The sequence below is a fragment of the Aethalodelphis obliquidens genome, unplaced genomic scaffold (genome assembly GCF_003676395.1).
Source record: "Aethalodelphis obliquidens isolate GAN/ISIS:26980383/991018 unplaced genomic scaffold, ASM367639v1 scaffold40, whole genome shotgun sequence".
NCBI classification, from domain to species: Eukaryota; Metazoa; Chordata; class Mammalia; order Artiodactyla; family Delphinidae; genus Aethalodelphis; species Aethalodelphis obliquidens.
The window spans coordinates 14,492,645-14,514,309 of record NW_020837984.1 but is presented as its reverse complement, the minus strand read 5'-3'; the positions used below and the strand labels follow the sequence as shown (position 1 = coordinate 14,514,309).

The window sequence follows — 21,665 nt, the reverse complement described above, 5'->3', positions numbered from 1 at the left end:
TGTGTGTGTGTGTGTGTGTGTGTGTGTGTGTGTGTGTGTGTGTGTGTTAGCATCTTTTCTGGGGCAGGAATGGCTCTCCTGCATCCCTGGCCCAGCTTTGCTGCCCATCTGGCATTTTAATGGCCCTGCTCCACAGTTTCCAGTGTTGATACAGATTTTTCTCTATTTTTGTATTTCCTGGTTTGTTTGTTTTTCAGAAGGGAATCAAACATGTGCCATCTTCTAACAAAAGCTCCAAGGGGCATTTTAATGTGGCACTAATATCCTACAAATTTCTTTTTAAAGTAGTTATTCTGAATACTGCCTGCTATTTCCTTCAATGCAGTTTTCATACCAAGAATAGATAAAATTGAACTTTTAGATAATAGCCTCTCTATACTTTAAAATTTTGGCCTTTGATAATAAATTACTAGCTAATTCCACTTGTTCTGATAATTCTTTTCATCTCAAACTCATTTACTTTCCTACATCAAAATTCAGCTATAATACCCAAAGTTTGCATATATCCGTTACTGCTGACGTATGTTAAAGAGCGAAGGTTGACCAGGTTTTCCTACTATCTCATCTTGGAAGAAGAGCTGAAGCCTTCACTGGAGTTGTTCTTAAATTCCTTGCCTCTTTGTAAGACTTGGAGGATCCAGAAAAACCCTATTCTGAGTTCTACTGCTTCTACTCCTTCCAACTTCTCCCAGCCCAAATTTGTTTGGAAGCACCTTTTCATCTGGTCACTTCCAAGGAGAACTGTGCTCCTTGAAGAACTCTCAGGTATTTGTTGAATTGCATGGTTTTCGTTGTGTGTATTTTTTTTTAATTTAGGTATAACTGACATATAACATTATTTTAGTTTCAAGTGTAAAACATAATGATTTGATATTTGTATGTATTGAGAAATGATCATCACAATGAGTCTACTTATCATCTGGCACCATACACAGTTACGAAATTTTTTTTTCTTATGATGAGGACTTTTAAGATCTTTTTCTCTTTGGAACTTTCAAGTATGCAATATGGTGTTATTAACTGCAGTCGCTGTGGTGTACATTATATCCTTATGACTTACTTATTTTATAACTAAGTCTGTACCTTTTGACCCCCTTCACCCACTTTGCCCACCTCCACCCCTGCCTCTGGCAACCACCAATCTGTTCTCTGTATCTATGAGGTTGTTTTTTTTGGTTGTTGTTTGTCTGTTTAGATTCCACACATAGGTGAGATCATACAGTATTTGTCTTTCTCTTTCTGACTTATTTCACTTAGCATAATGCCCTCCATTCACATTGTTGCAAATAGTAAGATTTCATCCTTTTTTTATGGCTGACTAGCATTATTCCATTGTACATATACACCACAATTTCTTTATCCATTCATCTATTGATGGGCACTTGGGTTGCTTCCATATCTTGGCTATTGTAAATAATACTGCAATGAACAAGGGAGTGCATATATCTTTTTGAGTGTTTTCATTTTTGAGGGGTAAATACCAGAAGTGAAATTGCTGGATCACGAGGTAGTTCTATTTTTATATATTTTTTGAGGAAACTCCATACTGTTTTCCATAGTGGCTGCACCAATTTACATTCCCACCAACAGTGCATGCGGGTTCCCTTTTCTTCACATCCTCGCCAACACTTGTTACATGTTGTCTTTTTGATGACAACCATTCTGACAGGAGTGAGGTGATATCTCACTGTGGTTTTGATTTGCATTTCCCTGATGTCTAGTGATGTTGAGCATCTTTTCATGTGTCTGTTGGCCATCTGTATGTCTTTGGAAAAATGTCTATTCAGATCTTCTGCCCATTTTAAAATTGCATGGTTTGGGTTTTTGCTATTGAGTTGTATGAATTCTTTACGTATTTTAGATATTAACCCTTTATTAGATATATGATTTGCAAGTATTTTCTCTCATTTAGTATGTTGCTTTTTCATTTTGTTGATGGTTTTTTTTTGCTGTGCAGAAGCTTTTTAGTTTGATGTAGTCCTACTTGTTTATTTTTGATTCTGTTGCTTTTGCTTTGGTGTCAGATTAAAATAATTATTGCTAAGACCCATATCAAGTAGCTTATCACCTATGTTTTCTTCTAGAAGCTTTATGGTTTCAGGTCTTACTTTCAAGTCTTTAATTCATTTTGAGCGAAGTTTTGTGTATGGTGTAAGGTAGTGGTCCACTTTCATTCTTTTGTTTATGGCTTTTCAGTTTTCCCAACAAAATTTATCAAAGAGACTATCTTTTGCCCATTGTATATTCTTGGTGCCTTTGTCATAAATTAATGCATGGGTTTATTTCTCAGCTTTGTATTCTGTTCCATTGATCTGTAGGTCTGTTTTAATGCCAATACCGTACTGCTTTGATTACTATAGATTTATAATATGAATTGCATGGTTTTAAAAAAATCAAACAGACCTGGATTCAAAGAGCACAATTCCACCAGCTATGTGATGTTATACAAGTTACTTAAATCTGTGCATCTGTCTCCTAATCTATAAAACAGAAGTAATAACATCTACTTCACAGATCTGTTGTAAGGAAGAAATGTAAAGTAGTTAACACAATGCCTAGCACCTAGTAAACCCACAAAAAGGTGAGAGTGGGTATATATATATATATGTGTGTGTGTGTGTGTGTGTGTCCACCAACTAGGACACAACTAGTGTCCACCAACTAGGGTCTGTCTTATTGGCAAAAGAGAAGAAAGAAGCTGCAGTTCTACTGACCTGGGCATCCTGTCTCACGAGAGCATCATCCAGATAATTTCCTTCATCCCTGCCACCCTGAGGATGAGAAAAACAAACCCTGAGCATGAGAAAAACAAACCAAAGAGACTGAGAGAGGATCCATGAAGATTTGGGAGGTCTGATAAGACAGAGTGTGTGGGAACCCAAGGACATGGTAATTAGACAGAAGGGGTCCTGAGTCCAGCTTAGGGAGAGAGGACAGATGTCTTTGAACGTGCTTGCGATATTCCCACAGTTCTGAGCTGACCGATCAGAAGGCAAGCTCGGTGTGGCTCCCTGATGTTGTGTGGGCGTCTCTGCCAGCTGAAGGGGCAGAAGGACACATATGGCCTGGTGACTGCTCCCTCTGGGACAGTCCTCTACTCCTTCCTCCCCTGCCCCCACTCCTGTGTCTTCCCTGCTGACTTATGCCTTCCTAACTGGCAAATGTACACTGATCAATTCTACCAAACAGGAGCTGGAAAGACAGGAGAATCAAGAGACTCTGGGGCCAACGGTGGGGGCTTGAGGAGCACCTGAAAGTGCCCCATCCCTCACCAACACCAGCTCACCAGGAAGGCCTTGCAAATCCATCTCTCTTTTCTGGCACCCCTGCTCCCACACTAGCCCAGACCTGCTTTTTTCACGGTATCTGGAATACCGAGGTAACCTTCCTGCCTGGGCTCCCCGCCTCTGGTTCAATTCATCTAACATATCGCTATAACATTACTCTTCCTGGGACTTCCGGGGCAGTCCAGTGCTTAAGACTTCGCCTTCCAATGCAGGTGCGATTCCTGGTCGGAGCTAAGATCCCACACGTGCAAAAAAAACCCGAAACATAAAACAGAAGCAATATTGTAACAAATTCAATAAAGACTTTAAAAATGGTCCACATCAAAAAACAAAAAACAACTTTAAAACAAACAAAAAAAGAGCACCTGGCATGTATCCGGTGCTTGTATGTATAAATGAGAACAAATGGGCCTACATGACTAGCCAGAGTCTTTAAAGGAGAGAGGATAAAATAACAGAGACCCAAGAAATACACAGGGGAATATGCCCATTTGGGAGGGTGAAAAGATGAGAAAGGCTGGAAAAGTGGGTAGAGAGTAAGTGTCTCAATAACACCCAACCCTCCCCCGCAAAAGGAGGGAGCAACTCACAGCGGACAGAGACACCAGCACGCGCTGGAACATAAGCGATGTGTCAGAGCGAATGTCATCTTCAAGGCTCCGCCCGTATTCTAGCAAGAGAGTAAAATCAGCGACATCAGAGTAAAGAACCCTGCCCGGCACCGCGTCACACCCCAGAGCCTCCCACCCTCTTCAGGACCTGTCTACTGAAGCAGCTCCTCGTGAGGTTTTTCAGCCCACACACAGTTTTCCAAAAACTAAACTCTGGTAAAATGGTCAAGATAAGTTTAGCTTGTCATTAGAGGGGAAATGAGATGCTCTTTTTCCTTGAATTGGGCAGTTGAGAAGGCCGGGCTGTGATCCCCACTCTGTGGTTCCTACCGTCTAGGGGTTTGTCCTGAACATGGCTGGCAGTGACGCAGAGAAGCAGCTAAGCAGCCCGTGGAAAGGCAGACAGAGTGGGGTTTCTGAACCTGTGTTTGGGGACAAGCAGAGGACTGTCCATAGGGAGAAGTCCTGTATTCGGCAGACGTGGGGAGCCAGCGCTAGAACCAGACTCCCGAGGTTTAGAATCTTCAGATCTGAACACTTACCAAAAAACTCTTATTGTTTTGTTTTCTTTCTACCAAAGTGTACGTGTTTATTACAGAAAACTTAGGAAAAAGCAACTAAGTAAAATGAAGGGAGGAAAAGAAAACCTCATCATGAATCTAATCACCCAGAAATAATAATCATTGATAACATTGTGGTGAATATCCTTCCTCATTTCCCCCCATATACACATATTCTTTTTCTTTCTTTGAAAAACGGGATCATAGCATCTCATTTTATGATTTGTCTTTTTCACTTATCCATACACCATACCACTTATTGTAATTTAATAATATCCTTCAATATACGTTTTGATGACTACATTGTGTGTGTGTACCATATTTTGTTTAGCCAACCTGTTGGACATTTTAAGCTAATATAAGCAATACTGTGTGGTCTAAACCTTTGTGCATTTTTAGTATATTCTTAGGGTAAAAAGGTAGGCATCTTTTAAAGGCACGTATTGATGTATTGTTCTCTGGAGAATTTTTTTTTTTTTTTGTGTGGTACGCGGGCCTCTCACTGTTGTGGCCTCTCCCATTGCGGAGCACAGGCTCCGGACGCGCAGGCTCAGTGGCCATGGCTCACGGGCCCAGCCGCTCCGTGGCATGTGGGATCCTCCTGGACCGGGGCACGAACCCGTGTCCCCTGCATCGGCAGGCGGACTCTCAACCACTGCGCCACCAGGGAAGCCCTCTGGAGATTCTTAAGAGGGGAGTAAGTGGCTATCCCTCTGAGGTGGCTGCAGGACCTATAGTCCAGTCTGAAGGTAAGAAGTTGGGCAAGACTGCTCCTCCAGGCCATTCCCTGGAATGCTAAGATTCAATGGCACCACCACTTTTGAACAAGCACCTTTGATTCTCTGCTTGATAATAAGGAACCCCTTTCCAGCTTTCAGGGTAATAAAACCCTGGGTAGCCTAAGGAGAGTGGCAGGTGCATCTGAGAAGTCTTGAAAAGCCAACAGTCATTTGTGTAGACAGGGATCTGCCTGAAGGCAGAGCTTGGAACTGAAGATCCCTCGTGGTCAGTGTTTCAGTGGGTAACCACCTGCTGTTACTCTAGGTCTCAGAGAACAGGGCCTCAGCCAGGGCCACTGAGGATGCTACATACGCAGCTGGTAGGTCTGGTTTATGCGCCGGATCTCCTCGGGCATCCGGGAGGCCAGGATCTCAATCAGGCAGCCCTCATCCGTGCCTGCGCCCTAAATGCAAAACCCAGAGGAGAGGGCTATGAGTCAGTTTACCAAGTTGAGTCCCAGGCACAGGAGGAATACAACCAGGAATCTGCAGAGAATAAAAACAACTCACCAAGTTCTAGCAACAGGATTTGCTCCTTTTTAACTGTCCGACCCAAATTCCAACATGTTTACTACAATCATTATTAGTCATAACATACATTTATAGGCTGTTTCTATGTGCTGGTTAGGGACAGTTTCTGCCCTCTGGGGGCTGTCTTTCCTTGCCCTCCCCTGTACTTTTCCTTTGCAGGGCAGAATCTTCTGGCAAAGGCTGTTATCTCTTTGTTTCTCCAGAGTCTAGCCCAGAACCTTCCACGAGGCTGAGTATTTACTGACATGGTGGAGGAGGGTAGTTGTATTTGAATTTCATACTTGGTCATTAACAATCGGCAGACCCTGGGGTAGGGCACAGTGGATCCAGCATCCAGCTGAGAACACTTTACCAGTTCTGAGCAGACCGAGAGGCCCCCAAGATGTCAGTCAGAAGTTTCATATCTCAAAAGTAGCTAATACAGCAAGAAAGCTTCTGGAGCTGCACCAAAAGCACAAGTTTAATCAGTCCCCAGTGAGCCACAGGAAAGAACAAATGATTCCTTAACCTCTGGAGAGACAACTTTTAAATTACAGTGGCTAGAATGCAATGTCATGTTTTCAAGTTGTCGTAAATGCAGGAAAATCTTTCTCCTATATCTCCTCCTCCCCACTCTCAGGAGGCTTCTATCACTGTTTCTTGAGAAAGCCCACCAGCAGCCAGCATTTACACAAACAGAGCAGGAGGGGAGGACCACGAACCTTCAAGGCCTTTCGCAGCTCCTGCACGTCGTACAGCACCGTGGGCGTCATCATCCCCAAGATCACCTGCTCGAAGTTGCCACTCAGTTCTGACTTCAAGTCGTCCATCAGGTCCTGGGACACAAGAAAGCACGCTGCTTAACTGCTACAGTAACGGAAACCAGCCACCCTCAGAGGGGTCCAGGGACAGCTGGGGGCTCCAAGACCCTTTCAGGGGCTGGTGTGCACAAAACCATCTTCGTAATAACACTAAGACGTGGGATCTGACTTTACACTCTCATCCTCTCACAGTTGTCCAGGGAAGCTTTCCAAAGGCTACTCGGTACGTCTACAGATCTACAGTTATGCGAAAAGGCTATTAAAATACTCCTCCCGGGCTTCCCTAGTGGCGCAGTGGTTGAGAGTCCGCCTGCCGATGCAGGGGATACGGGTTCGTGCCCCGGTCCAGGAGGATCCCACATGCCGCGGAGCAGCTGGGCCCGTAAGCCATGGCCGCTGGGCCTGCGCGTCCGGAGCCTGTGCTCCGCGATGGGAGAGGCCACAACAGTGAGAGGCCCGCGTACTGCAAAAAAAAAAAATAAAATAATAATAATAAAATATTCCTCCCTTTCCCAATTACCTATCTGTACAAGACCAGACTTCCTTCCTACTTCAACCAAAACCACATATCGCAACAAGTTGAAAGCAGAAGCAGATATGAGAATCCAGGGTATTCCATTAAGCAGACATTAAAGAGATTTGCAAAATATTAAAAGAATGCCAATCTTCTCACTAATTTTTTCTCTTTTGGAATATAAAGCTATTTTTTCCTAAAATCGTTATTTATGTTAACATGTAATATGTTTTTACAGTTTTTTAAATAAGTTAACAAATACCTATTTTTAAATGTCCTTAATTTAAGTTTTAATTTTTAAAATGGTTAACATCAATAGATGTAACCCACAAAAACAGAAAGGTCCTCAATAATTTAAGAGTGTAAAGGGGTTCCAACATCAGTGTATTCACTCACTTAACAATATACCCTGAATGTATTTCCAAGTCAATATTTACCTACAACATTTTTAACAGCTGCAGAAATTTCCATATGTAGAGGCAATATAATTTCTTTAATAAGACCCCCGTTCTATTTTTCTACTATTCTTCTAAACAAGCATTTAGCCGCATCCTTGTGATCATTCATGATTATTTCTTAACGCTCAATGATTAAAAAGAAATGCAATTATTTGGACAAAGGACCAATTTCTTTTTGTGTGTGTGTGTAAACAGCTCCATGAGTTTTTACTAGACATTTTTTTTAACCCACAAAAATGGAATTATATCAACCGCATTTTTCTTTTTTTACACAGCAGGTTATTAGTCATCAATCTTATACACATCAGTGTATACATGTCAATCCCAATCGCCCAATTCAGCACACCACCATCCCCAACCCCCCACAATTTTCCCCCACTGGTGTCCATACGTTTCTTCTCTACATCTGTGTCTCAAATTCTACTCTGCAAACCGGTTCATCTGTACCAGTTTTCTAGGTTCCACATACATGCGTTAATATACGATATTTGTTTTTTCTTTCTGACTTACTTCACTCTGTATGACAGTCTCTAGATCCATCCACGTCTCTACAAATGACCCAGTTTCGTTCCTTTTAATGGCTGATTAACATTCCATTGAATATATGTACCACATCTTCTTTAACCATTCATCTGTCGATGGGCATTTAGGTTGCTTCCATGACCTGGCTATTGTAAATAGTGCTGCAATGAACATTGGAGTGCATGTGTCTTTCTGAATCATGGTTTTCTCTGGGTATATGCCCAGTAGTGGGATTGCTGGGTCATATGGTAATACTATTTTTAGTCTTTTAAGGAACCTCCATACTGTTCTCCATAGTGGCTATATCAATTTACATTCCAACCAACAGTGCAAGAGTGTTCCCTTTTCTCCACACCCTCTCCAGCATTTGTTGTTTGTAGATTTTCTGATGATGCCCATTCTAACTGGTGTCAGGTGATACCTCATTGTAGTTTTGATTTGCATTCCTCTAATAATTAGTGATGTTGAGCAGCTTTTCATGTGCTTCTTAGCCATCTGTATGTCTTTTTTGGAGAAATGTCTATTTAGATCTACTGCCCATTTTTGGATTGGGTTGTTTCTTTCTTTAATATTGAGCTGCATGAGCTGCTTGTATATTTTGGAGATTAATCCTTTGTCTGTTGATTCGTTTGCAAATATTTTCTCCCATTCTGAGGGTTGTCTTTTGGTCTTGTTTATGGTTTCCTTTGCTGTGCAAAAGTTTTAAGTTTCATTTGGTCCCATTTGTTTATTTTTGTTTTTATTTCCATTACTCTAGGAGGTGGATGAAAAAAGATCTTGCTGTGATTTATGTCAAAGAGTGTCCTTCCTATGTTTTCCTCTAAGAGTTTTAAAGTGTCCGGTCTTACATTTAGGTCTGTAATCCATTTTGAGTTTATTTTTGTGTATGGTGTTAGGGAGTGTTCTAATTTCATTCTTTTACATGTAGCTGTCCAGTTTTCCCAGCACCACTTATTGAAGAGACTGTCTTTTCTCCATTGTATATCTTTGCCTCCTTTGTTATAGATTAGTTGACCATAGGTGTCTGGGTTTATCTCTGGGCTTTCTATCTTGTTCCATTGATCTGTGTTTCTGTTTTTGTGCCAGTACCGTATTGTCTTGATTACTGTAGCTTTGTACTATAGTCTGAGGTCAGGGAGTCTTATTCCTCCAGCTCCGTTTTTTTCCCTCAAGACTGCTTTGGCTATTCAGGGTCTTTTGTGTCTACAAACAAATTTTAAGATTATTTGTTCTAGTTCCGTAAAAAATCCCATTGGTAATTTGACAGGGATTGCACTGAATCCGTAGACTGCTTTGGGTAGTATAGTCATTTTAACAACATGGTTTCTTCCAATCCAAGAACATGGTATATCTCTCTATCTGTTGGTATCATCTTTAATTTCTTTCATCAGCATCATATAGTTTTCTGCATACAGGTCTTTTGTCTCCCTAGGTAGGTTTATTCCTAGGTATTTTATTCTTTTTGTTGCAATGGTAAATGGGAGTGTTTCCTTAATTTCTCTTTCAGATTTTTCACCATTAGTGTATAGGAATGCAAGAGATTTCTGTGCATTAATATTGTATCCTGCAACTTTACCAAATCATTGATTAGCTCTAGTAGCTTTCTGGTGGCATTTTTAGGATTCTCTATGTACAGTATGCTGTCATCTGCAAACAGTGACTGTTTTACTTTTCTTTTCCAATTGGTATTCCTTTTATTTCTTTTTCTTCTCTGATTGCCGTGGCTAGAACTTCCAATACTATGTTGAATAGTAGTGGGGAGAGTGGACATCCTTGTCTCATTCCTGATCTTAGTGGAAATGCTTTCAGTTTTTCACCATTGAGAATGATGTTTGCTGTGGGTTTGTTGTGTATGGCCTTTATTATGTTGAGGTAGGTTCCCTCTATGCCCACTTTCTGGAGAGTTTTTATCAGAAATGGGTGTTGAATTTTGTCAAAAGCTTTTTCTGCATCTATTGAGATGATCATATGGTTTTTATTCTTCAATTTGTTAATATGGTGTATCACATTGATTGATCTGCATATATTGGAGAATCCTTGCATCCCTGGGATAAATCTCACTTGATCATGGTGTATGACCCTTTTAATGTGTTGTTGGATTCTGTTTACTAGTATTTTGTTGAGGTTTTTGCATCTATGTTCATCAGTGATATTGGCCTGTAGTTTTCTTTTTTGTAGTATCTTTGTCTGGTTTTGGTATCAGGGAGATGGTGGCCTCATAGAATGAGTTTGGGAGTGTTCCTTCCTCTGCAATTTTTTGGAAGAGTTTGAGAAGGATGGGTGTTAGCTCTTCTCTAAATGTTTGATAGAATTCACCTGTGAAGCCATCGGGTCCTGGACTTTGGTTTGTTGGAAGATTTTTAATCACAGTTTCAGTGTTTGTGATTGGTCTGTTCATATTTTCTATTTCTTCCTGGTTCAGTCTTGGAAGGTTATACATTTCTAAGAATTTGTCCATTCTTCCAGGTTGTCCATTTTATTGGCACAGAGTTACTTGCAGTAGTCTCCTAGGATGCGTTGTATTTCTGCGGTGTTTGTTGTAACTTCTCCTTTTTAATTTCTAATTTAATTGATTTGAGTCTTCTCCCTTTCTTTCTTGATGAGTCTGGCTAATGGTTTATCAGTTTTGTTTATCTTCTCAAAGAACCAGCGCTTACTTTTATTGATCTTTGCTATTGTTTTCTTTGTTTCTGTATCATTTTTTTTCTGCTCTGATCTATATGACTTCTTTCCTTCTGCTAACTTTGGGTTTTGTTTGTTCTTCTTTCTCTAGTTCCCTTAGGTGTAAGGTTAGATTGTTTATTTGAGATTCTTCTTGTTTCTTGAGGTAGGCTTGTATAGCTATAAACTCCCTCTTAGAACTGCTTTTGCTGCATCCCATAGGTTTTGGATCGTCATGTGTTCATGGTCATTTGTCTCTAGGTATTATTTTTTTTTTTAAAGAACTGATTTTTGAGTGTCGATGTTGCACTCTGAAAATTTGCCAAATTTGTTTATTAGTGCTAATACTTGTGTGTGGTGTGCGTGTTCTTTAAGGTTTCTTTTTTTTGTTTTGTTTTGCGGTACACGGGCCTCTCACTGTTGCGGCCTCTCCCGTTGCGGAGCACAGGCTCCAGACGCGCAGGCTTAGCGGCCATGGCTCACGGGCCCAGCCGCTCCGTGGCATGTGGGATCCTCCCGGACTGGGGCACGAACCCGTGTCCCCTGCACCGGCAGGCGGACTCTTCCCTGTGCCACCAGGGAAGCCCTGTCTCTAGGTATTTTTTGATTGCCTCTTTGATTTCTTCAGTGATTTCTTGGTTATTTAGTAATGTATTGTTTAGCCTCCATGTGTTTGTGTTTTTTACGTTTTTTTTCCTGTAAGTCATTTCTAATCTCATAGCTTTATGGTCTGAAAAGATGCTTCATATGATTTCAATTTTCTTAAATTTACTGAGGCTTGATTTGTGACCCAGGATGTGATCTATCCTGGAGAATGTTCCATGCGCACTTGAGAAGAAAGTGTAATCTGCTGTTTTGGGATGGAATGTCCTATAAATATCAATTAAATCTATCTGATCTATTGTGTCATTTAAAGCTTCTGTTTCCTTATTTATTTTCACTTTGGATGATCTGTCCATTGGTGTAAGTGAGGTGTTAAAGTCCCCCACTATTACTGTGTTAATGTCGATTTCCTCTTTTATAGCTGTTAGCAGTTGCCTTATGTATTGATGCGCTCCTATGTTGGGTGCATATATATTTATAATTGTTATATCTTCTTCTTGGATTGATCCCTTGATCATTATGTACTGTCCTTCCTTGTCTCTTGTAACATTCTTTATTTTAAAGTCTATTTTATCTGATATGAGTATAGCTCCTCCAGCTTTCTTTGATTTACATTTGCATGGAATATCTTTTCCCATCCCCTCACTTTCAGTCTGTATGTGTCCCTAGGTCTGAAGTGGGTCTCTTGTAGACAGCATATAGATGGGTCTTGTTTTTGTATCCATTCAGCAAGCCTGTGTCTTTTGGTTGGAGCATTGAATCCATTCACGTTTAAGGTAGTTATCGACATGTATGTTCCTATGACCATTTTCTTAATTGTTTTGGGTTTGGTTTTGTAGGTCCTTTTCTTCTCTTGTGATTCCCACTTAGAGAAGTTCCTTTAGCATTTATTGTAGAGCTGGTTTGGTGGTGCTGAATTCTCTTAGCTTTTGCTTGTCTGTAAAGCTTTTGATTTCTCCATCAAATCTGAATGAGATCCTTGCTGGGTAGAGTGATTTTGGTTGTAGGTTCTTCCCTTTCATCACTTTAAGTATATCATGCCACTCCCTTCTGGCTTGTAGGGTTTTTGCTGAGAAATCAGCTGTTAATCTTATGGGAGTTCCCTTGTATGTTATTTGTCATTTTTCACTTGCTGCTTTCAATAATTTTTCTTTGTCTTTAATTTTTGCCAGTTTGATTACTATGTGTCTCGGCGTGTTTCTCCTTAGGTTTATCCTGTATGGGACTCGCTGCGCTTCCTGGACTTGGGTGGCTATTTCCTTTCCCATGTTAGGGAAGTTTTTGACTATAATCTCTTCAAATAATTTCTCTGGTCCTGTCTCTCTCTCTTCCCCTTCTGGGACCACTATAATGCGAATGTTGTTACATTTAATGTCCCAGAGGTCTCTTAGGCTGTCTTCATTTCTTTTCATTCTTTTTTCTTTATTCTGTTCCACAGCAGTGAATTCCACCATACTGTCTTCCAGGTCACTTATCCATTCTTCTGCCTCAGTTATCATGCTATTGATTCCTTCTAGTGTATTTTTCATTTCAGTTATTGTATTGTTCATCTCTGTTTGTTTGTTCTTTAATTCTTCTAGATCTCTGTTAAACATTTCTTGCATCTTCTTGATCTTTGCCTCCATTCTTTTTCCGAGGTCCTGGGATCATCTTCACTATCAATATTCTGAATTCTTTTTCTGGAAGGCTGCCTATCTCCACTTCATTTAGTTGTTTTTCTGGGGTTTTATCTTGTTCCTTCATCTGGTACATAGCCCTCTGCCTTTTCATCTTGTCTATCTTTCTGTGAATGTGGTTTTTGTTCCACAGGTTGCAGGATTGTATTTCTTCTTGCTTCTGCTGTCTGCCCTCTGGTGGATGAGGCTATCTAAGAGGCTTGTTCAAGTTTCCTGATGGGAGGGACTGGTGGTGGGTATAGCTGACTGTTGCTCTGGTGGGCAGAGCTCAGTAAAACTTTAATCCCCTTGACTGTTGGTGGGTGGGGCTGGGTTCCCTCCCTTTTGGTTGTTTGGCCTGAGGCAACCAAACGCTGGAGCCTACCTGGGCTCTTTGGGGCTAACGGTGGACTCTGGGAGGGCTCTTGCCAGGGAGTACTTCCAAGAACTTCTGCTGCCAGTGTCCTTGTCCCCACAGTGAGCCACAGCCACCCCTGGCCTCTGCAGGAGACCCTCCAACACTAGCAGGTAGTTCTGGTTCAGTCTCCCCTTGGGTCACTGCTCCTTCCCCTGGATCCTGATGTGCACACTACTTTGTGTGTGCCCTCCAAGAGTTGAGACTCTGTTTCCCCCAGTCCTGCTGAGGTCCTGCAATCAATTCCCACTAGGCTTCAAAGTCTGATTCTCTAGGAATTCCTCCACCCGTTGCCAGACCCCCAGGTTGGGAAGCGTGACGTGGGGCTCAGAACCTTCACTCCAGTGGGTGGACTTCTGTGGTATAAGTGTTCTCCAGTCGGTGAGTCACCCCCAGCAGTTATGGGATTTGATTTTACTGTGATTGCGCCCCTCCTACCGTTTCATTGTGGCTTCTCCTTTGTCTTTGGATGTGGGGTATTTCTTTTGTTGAGTTCCAGTGTCTTCCTGTCGATGACTGTCCAGCAGCTAATTGTGATTCTGGTGTTCTCACAAGAGGGAGTCCAAAGGACCAATTCCTAAAGACATTTAGTCACATTTCCTCCTAGAACAGGTCAGAGAATTTAAGAACCTGCTTAAGATCAACCGATAGGGAGTTGATTTGGTTTCAAGTTCCGATCTCAGATTCTCACAAACCTGAGTCTGCAACACTATATTTCAGTCTATTGTGCATATTTTTATGTTACATCCACACGTATCAAATAGATGAATGAACAAATAAATTAGCGTTCAGTCACTCTATTAAGGTTGGTCATCTAAACAAATTGCTGTCAGATCAGCTTAGTTCTGAAGCTGAATAATCAACCCCAAATGTGTGGCAACACTTTGTCTCTAGCTCACACATCTCATGCATGTTCATTAAATTTCTTTGGGGATGGAGAAGAGCTTAAAATGCCCAGAAGGTACTCTGAGCAATCTGAGGGAGGAATCCCATTGGTGCCCAGCCAAGGTTTGCATGTAGATGCTCCCGGGAAGAGCTGAGCCAGCCGTGCCCCACCCAGCAGCTTAATGCCTGCCTTTGAGAGGCAGCCCGTCTGACTAGCTTTTATAAAAATATCCAAGAATAGAAATACTTATCATGGAGTTAACAGCACTCTGAGACCTGGAAGCACTCATTGATAACATTACCTCAATAATAAGATTCTCTAATCACACAGATGGGCTTCCAGTGATGTGGAAAGATTGGGTGAATGACCTTGGTAAGTAAGCTGTTGAAAACGAGACTGAGACAGGGTTGCTCAGGGGTGTGGAATTCAAAGAGGAAGGGGAAAACATGGTGAGTGAACCGCCTTTGAATGCATAAGCCACTAAAATACATACACACACACACACACACACACACACACACACACACACACACACAGAGCCCCATTCTAGAACTGGAGGGGGTGGCTCTCAATTAAGGATCATTCAAAGGAATGAATATATACTACAAATGGGTTTATGTAGAAGAGTTGGATGGACCCTAAATCCTCGGAGAGCCTATTTAGAACAAACTGGATTTAAACATTTTAGTCAGTTTGGAGGATCTTCATTTGCAAGTGGCCTAAAGGAAAGGCCAAGGGAAGCAACACTGAAATCTGAGCCCTGCCCAGTGCTCCAAAGGGTAGGGGGCTGAGTCCATTCCGCAACCAAGTCCCTGAAAGGACTTGTGGGGGAAGAGACTAAACTTAGCCTTGAATTTTGTGAATCAAGAGCTCCCTGAAATCACTTCTGGCTATGGACAGTGGAGCAACTCTTGAACGTGTTGAAAGTGTTTTTTGTTTGTTTTTTCCAAGAACATCTTTACACAAGGCAAAGCATCCATCTTTTAAAAACCAAGGGCCACTACTTCAGGATTCAAGAAGGAAGGGGACCCTGCTCCCTTACTGCTGACAGGTCCCTTGTCAAGCCAGAGAGCTGCCACCTACCCTGCCGATGGTGGTCTTGTAGGCCGTCCTGATTTCCTGGCGCTGGGCCGTGTTGCGATAGGCCAGGACATTGATGATGGCGTCTTCATCCGTGCCTGGTGAGGAGCGGAGACAGGGAGTGAGTGTGATTTGAGAGAGGAATGAGACAATGGGTTCCTCTGCGGACACTGGTGTAACCCAAACACACGCAGAGAGCTTTCTAAGAAAAGAAGTTCTTGTTCAGAGGGTTTGTCTATTTTGGTGGGAAAACAGACACTAGATTAGAGTCTCGGTCTCTCCTTTCATTAGCTTTTTTTTTTTTTAACATCTTTATTGGAGTATAGTTGCTTTACAATGGTGTGTTAGTTTCTGCTGTATAACAAAGTGAATCAGCTATACATATACATACATCCCCATATCCCCTCCCTCTTGAGCCTCCCTCCCACCCTCCCTATCCCACCCCTCTAGGTGGTCACAAAGCACTGAGCTGATCTCCCTGTGCTGTGCAGCTGCTTCCCACTAGCTATCTATTTTACATTTGGTAGTGTATATATGTCCATGCCACTCTCTCACTTCATCCCAGCTTACCCTTCCCCCTCCCCATGTCCTCAAGTCTATTCTCTATGTCTGCGTCTTCATTTCTGTCCTGCCCCTAGGTTCTTCAGAACCTTTTTTTTTTTTTTAAGATTCCATATATATGTGTTAGCATATGGTATTTGTTTTTCTCTTTCTGACTTACTTCACTCTGTATGACAGACTCTAGGTCCATCCACCTCACTACAAATAACCCAATTTCGTTTCTTTTTATGGCTGAGTAATATTCCATTGTATATATGTGCCACTAAACGAAAGAGTTAACTTCTCTGAGCATTAGTTTCCTTATCTATGAATGTGAGTGATCATAGTACTTTCCCTCTTTGGATCGCCCATATTTATCTTCCATGTTCTTGCCTTTCTCTCGTCACTTTTATCTCTTTATCGTCTCCTCTGAGTTTCAAAACAGTTCAAACCTGTCTTTTAATTCATGATTTGGCACTTCACAGGGTTTAAATTGGCTGCTCATTGTATCCACTGCGTTTTAAGATCTGTATTTGTGTTTTTCTTTTCTAAGCTTTCTTTCCTGATCTCTGATCAGGAAACTTTTTATAACTGCCCATGAATTCCCATGATGCAATATCCTACCAAAACTTTTCACTATGAGTTACAGTTTTTAAAAAAATATTTTTAAAAGATTATCTTTGCTCTTTTTAAAAAATTTATTTGGCTGTGTCGGGTCTTAGCTGCAGCATGCAGGATCTTTGTTGAGGCATGTGGGATCTACCGTTGTGGTGCGAGGGCTCTTCATTGTGGTGCAGGGCTTCTCTCTAGTTGTGGTGTGCGGGCTCTAGAGCGCATGGGCTCAGAAGTTGCGGCACGCGGGCTAATTTGTCCAGCAGCATGTGGGATCTTAGTTCCCCGACCAGGGATCGAACCCGCATCCCCTGAATTGGAAGGCAGATTCTTAACCACTGGACCATGAGGGAAGTCCCTGAATTACAAATTTAAAATATCTTAAATTTTGTTTGCCTGTTTCTTGCAGCAGCTTTTACAGGCGACTTTCACAGCTGGATGTTCATGTATGCTGGGTGAGTTTTCCATTTTCCCACATACTGTATGGGAAGATGTGATGAGTTACAGGAGAATCTATTGAAATATTTCAGGAAGAAATCAAAAAATGTATAGATTTACGAGTTATTCTTTGCAAAATTAGAGATCTAGAAAAATGTGAGGTGTACAGAGGAAGCTATAGAGGTTTTTTTTGTTTTTTGGGGTATTTTTATTTATGGCTGCATCGGGTCTTTGTTGCTGTGTGCGGACTTTCTCTAGTTGTGGCAAGCAGGGGCTACTCTTTGTTGTGTGCACGGGCTTCTCACTGCAGTGGCTTCTCTTGTTACGGAGCATGGGCTCTAGGCGCACGGGCTTCAGCAGTTATGGCACGTGGGCTCGGTAGTTGTGGCTCGCCGGCTTAGTTGCTCTGCGGCATGTGGGATCTTCCCAGACCAGGGCTCAAACCCGTGTCCCCCACATTGGCAGGTGGACTCCCAGCCACTGCGCCATCAGGGAAGCCCGCTGTAGAGTTTTAAGTTTACATAACTTAGTGACCTACTCTGTTCTCTCGGGGGGGGAAAAAAAAGAAAGAGGGTAATAGATACAACCATCCTTTTTCCAGGAGAACTCTCAGCTGGTGGGAGAAGGTTCATTGCCTTTTGCTTTTTTAATCAGTTTCTGTGAAAGGCACCACCACCCTTCTGGTCTGTCAGGCTTGAACCCTCAAAATAGCTTTGATTATTTTACCTGCTCTCTTCCTTCACATTCAGATTTCCTGTCAAGTCATGCAAACTCTAGCTCTAAAACCCTTTCTGTATCTGTCCCCTCTTTTTAATTCCTATGACAACCACTCCAGTTCAGCGTTTCTTCTTAGACAACTTAAAGTCTGCTAAGTAGTAGTCTCACTTCCTAATTGGTCTTTCCAACGTCTTGCTAGATTCATTTTTCTAAAACAACAAACTCTCACAGTGTCCCTCCCCTGCTCAGGATACACGATGGCTCCCCACCATTTGCTGGATTTACTATCTGCACTGCTGTCTGGCATTTGGGACTCTCCACCATACCCCATTCACTATTGTAAATATCCACATAAAAAGCTACAGGCAGCCAAATCCAGAGACTTAGCTCCTGAATTCCTGTACTTGACCCAACTACACTGCACTCCTTTCTCCTGACCTCCTTCATTACCAGTCTATGGGCTTATGTCTCCCTAAACCCCTCCATCTAGCATCCTGATTCTGGCATTTGTTGTTTCCTGGACAATGCCTCTGGGTCATCCTCCCATGTCAGTAGCATCCTCAGGACCCGCCCCATGGTACCTGCCTTCCCAGAAGTCACCTAAAAAGTCAGCTCCTGCTTTGTAAGTACATCCTGCTGCAAGCCATGTATTTACATGGCCTGTAGCTAAGTGTCTCAGCTGAAATGCAAAACAGGGCAATGCTCACACTCATCCCATGCCTTTGCTCACACTGTTCCGTTCACCTGAAACCCATTCTCTCTTATCTATTTATTTACTTACTGAATAAATTTAACTCATCTCCCAAGGCCCATCTCAATTTCTACATCCTCCAAGAAGTGTTGCCTGATGCTCTCAAATGACATGTGACCTCTCTGACTCCTAATGGGATCTTACTTGTGCCCCTCCCGTCGCTATCATATTATGAACCGATCATGTTTCTGCGCATGCCTTGGCTGCCTAGCATCCGTGGACGACTGAACCACAGGACTAGGTTTATAGTCCTTGTCTCCTCTAACCTTCACTGGCCCACACAGCGAGCACTGAAAATGGTTTGTTGTATCCAATGCCTCCTGACTCTGAGAATTCCGAATGTCATGTGGTCTACGTTCTGAATTATGGTGTTCTTGCTATCCACCAAAGAATTAGGATACACCTGAAAAAAAGGGTGGGCCGAGTACCTTTTCCATTTTATTTATAAAAAGGGAAAATGATAGATTCAGGGTAATGTCCTGTTCAGAGGTGGGCAGCAGCACAGCACAGTGGCTTGAGTTCCGGCTCTGGAGTCGGACTGCCTGGAATTGCCTAGAATCCTGACACGTACAACCCCAGACACCTCGGGCAAGTTAGCTCATCTCCCTAAACCTCAACTTTCTCATTAGTTAAACAAGCTGCTGTCAGAATTAAAACATAATCTATGTAACACATTGTGCCTGACACACAGCAGAGCTTAATAAATGCTCACTATTATTGTTCCTGTTAGTAGCATTGGGGCTAAGATGAATTCTTCTTGGATAGAAAAACTGGGAAATAATGCCTCATGGTCAAACGTTTTTATCCAAATCTTGAGGAGATTCTAAATAGCAGCTATGAAACAGAGAGCACTTCTCTGGCCAAATGTCCACTCAGGCAAGTTTGGAGGCAGGGTCTAAGTCAGCATAGCCTGCAGTGCCCGGGCATGGCTGTGCCCACCCAGTGGGAAGCCTTTGCCCACGGGAGCTACCAGAGGGTGGTGCGCTGGAAGACAAGCCCTTCTGGTCACGTACGCACAGCCTTCTCACCTAAAATCCCACATGCTCCACGGGGGTACTGGCCTAGCTGTGCGTATTACAGCAGCAACAGGCGGGGGGCTGACTCAAGGGAAAGAACATGGACTTAGAGCTGGCAGGCTCTGCTGAGTGTGACTCATGACTCAGTTCCACTTACTCTGTGCCTTCCTATGTTACTTCTCTGAGTCTCAGTTTCACATCTGTAAAATGGGGCGAAAATAACAATAGGACCAGCTGCTTTCACTACATCACAGGATTATCGCACGTATTCGTTCAGATAATGTTTGTCAAAGTGCTTTGTAAACCTTCTGGCACGACATGCATACATGGGTTAACTGGAAAACAAATACATTTCTCAAATCTGATATATAGATTCATAATACCGGAATGTAAAACAGATTTAAATTATCAGGGAGGTCCAGAATGAGTTCATAACATTTACAATTCTTAGTAAAAAACCCTCCCGTCTAGTTTGCCTTGAAAAGTCAACTTGTTCCCATTGTGTTTTCTTAGCCTGAGACGTACTCACAGTTGCCTGTGGACACAACACCCTCTGGGTGACTCTGTCATGCACAGCACATGAGGGGTGTTTACCTCCAGTGGGACACTTACCGAGACCTTTCATGGCCTTCCTCAGGGTCTGGGCATCTTCAGTGGCACTGAAGCCTGAAGCAGCTTTGACGGTGCCTCCCTTGGCTGCCTGAGTGCACAGAGAAAGATGGTGACTGAGAGGCACTTCTCACCAGCATGGCGCCATCTCACACAGCAAGTTTGCTGAGCACCCACCATGGGCCAGACACTCTTCCAGGTGCTGGGACACGGCAGTGACTGTGGGAGATGAGGCTCTTGCTCCCCTGGAGCTGATGTTCAAGTTCAGCAGGAAGCAGACAGTAAACGAGCCAACAAACAAATATTCCACCAGGCGGCCGGTGGTGAGAAGGGCTACAGGGCAGACAGAGAGGTCCTGGAGGGGCTGCTCTGAGGAGTGACATTCAGGCTGAGGTCTGAGTGACAGGAAACAGCTGACTGTGCAAAGATCAGGGGAAAGTGTTACAGGTAGAGGAAACAGCTGAGACAAAGGCACTGAGGCTGGAGCTGCCTTCTGGGGGAGGAGTGGGACAGAGGCCAGTGTGGCTTGAGTTGGTGGGCAAGCTGGGGAGTGGTAAGATAAGTTACACCGTTACCTACAAAGTAATCTTGTCTCCCCTGAAAGGGGAAAATCAAACCTGAATTCAGTCAAGCCTCTAAGGCCAAATACCAATTTATGGTAAATAGGAGAAAGAGGAAAGAGGAAAATGTTAACCCACCCCACAGGGCCGTAATCAGCACAATCCAGACTGTGAGAAACACTACTTGATGGACGATCTAGTTTCTTCAACAAATAAACTGCAAGGAGAATTAGAAAAGAGAGAGATGGAGGGACTTCCCTGGTGGCGCAGTGGTTAAGAATCCGCCTGTCAATGCAGGGGACACGGGTTCGAGTCCTGGTCCGGGAAGATCCTACATGCCGCGGAGCAACTAAGCCCCTGCGCCACAACTACTGAGCCTGCGCTCTGGGGCCCACGAGCCACAACTACTGAGCGCACGTGCCACAACTACTGAAGCCCACGCGCCTAGAGCCCGTGCTCTGCAACAAGAGAAGCCACTGCAATGAGAAGCCCGCGCACCGCAACGAAGAGTAGCCCCCGCTCGCCGCAACTAGAGAAAGCCCGCGTGCAGCAATGAAGACCCAATGCAGCCAAAAATAAATAAATTAAATTAAATAATTTCTTTTAAAAAAAAGAGAGAGAGAGAGAGAGATGGAGGGGAAATATAGCTTAAAAGAGATTAAAAATGCACATCAATAATCATAATGGGTGAACTTATTGGGATCCTGAATCAAACACTAAAAAAAAATGACATTTATGAGACAGCTGGCCATTGAACACTGACTTGATATTCGATGCCATTAAGCAACTAGTGTTAACGGTTTTAGGTATGATAATGGTATTGTGGTTATATTTTATTTTTTTAAGAGTTTGAATCTTATACACACTGAAAGAATTTATAGATGAGAGGATAAGATGTCTAGAATTTGCTTCAAAATAACGGGTTGGGGGAAGTAAGTGGAGGTAAAGAAGAAACAAGGCTGACCATGAGTTAATAATTACTGAGTTATTATTATGTAATATAATAGTTACTGACCATGAGTTAATAATAATTATAAGTACAAAGGGGTTCTTTTTAATA

The 21,665-nt window shown here is 42.7% G+C and overlaps 1 protein-coding gene across 1 annotated transcript in view; it reads right to left on the bottom strand.

The window, feature by feature from the left end:
• ANXA4 (annexin A4) overlaps positions 1–21,665 on the bottom strand; it is a 73,685-nt gene that overhangs the window by 19,366 nt on the left and 32,654 nt on the right. The window contains exons 3-8 of the mRNA XM_027131916.1: positions 20,049–20,136; positions 15,366–15,460; positions 6,470–6,583; positions 5,551–5,641; positions 3,878–3,957; positions 2,715–2,771 (exon numbers count right to left, since the gene is read on the bottom strand). Of these exons, the coding sequence (XP_026987717.1) occupies positions 2,715–2,771; positions 3,878–3,957; positions 5,551–5,641; positions 6,470–6,583; positions 15,366–15,460; positions 20,049–20,136 (525 nt within the window). The remainder of the gene's footprint in view (positions 1–2,714; positions 2,772–3,877; positions 3,958–5,550; positions 5,642–6,469; positions 6,584–15,365; positions 15,461–20,048; positions 20,137–21,665) is intronic.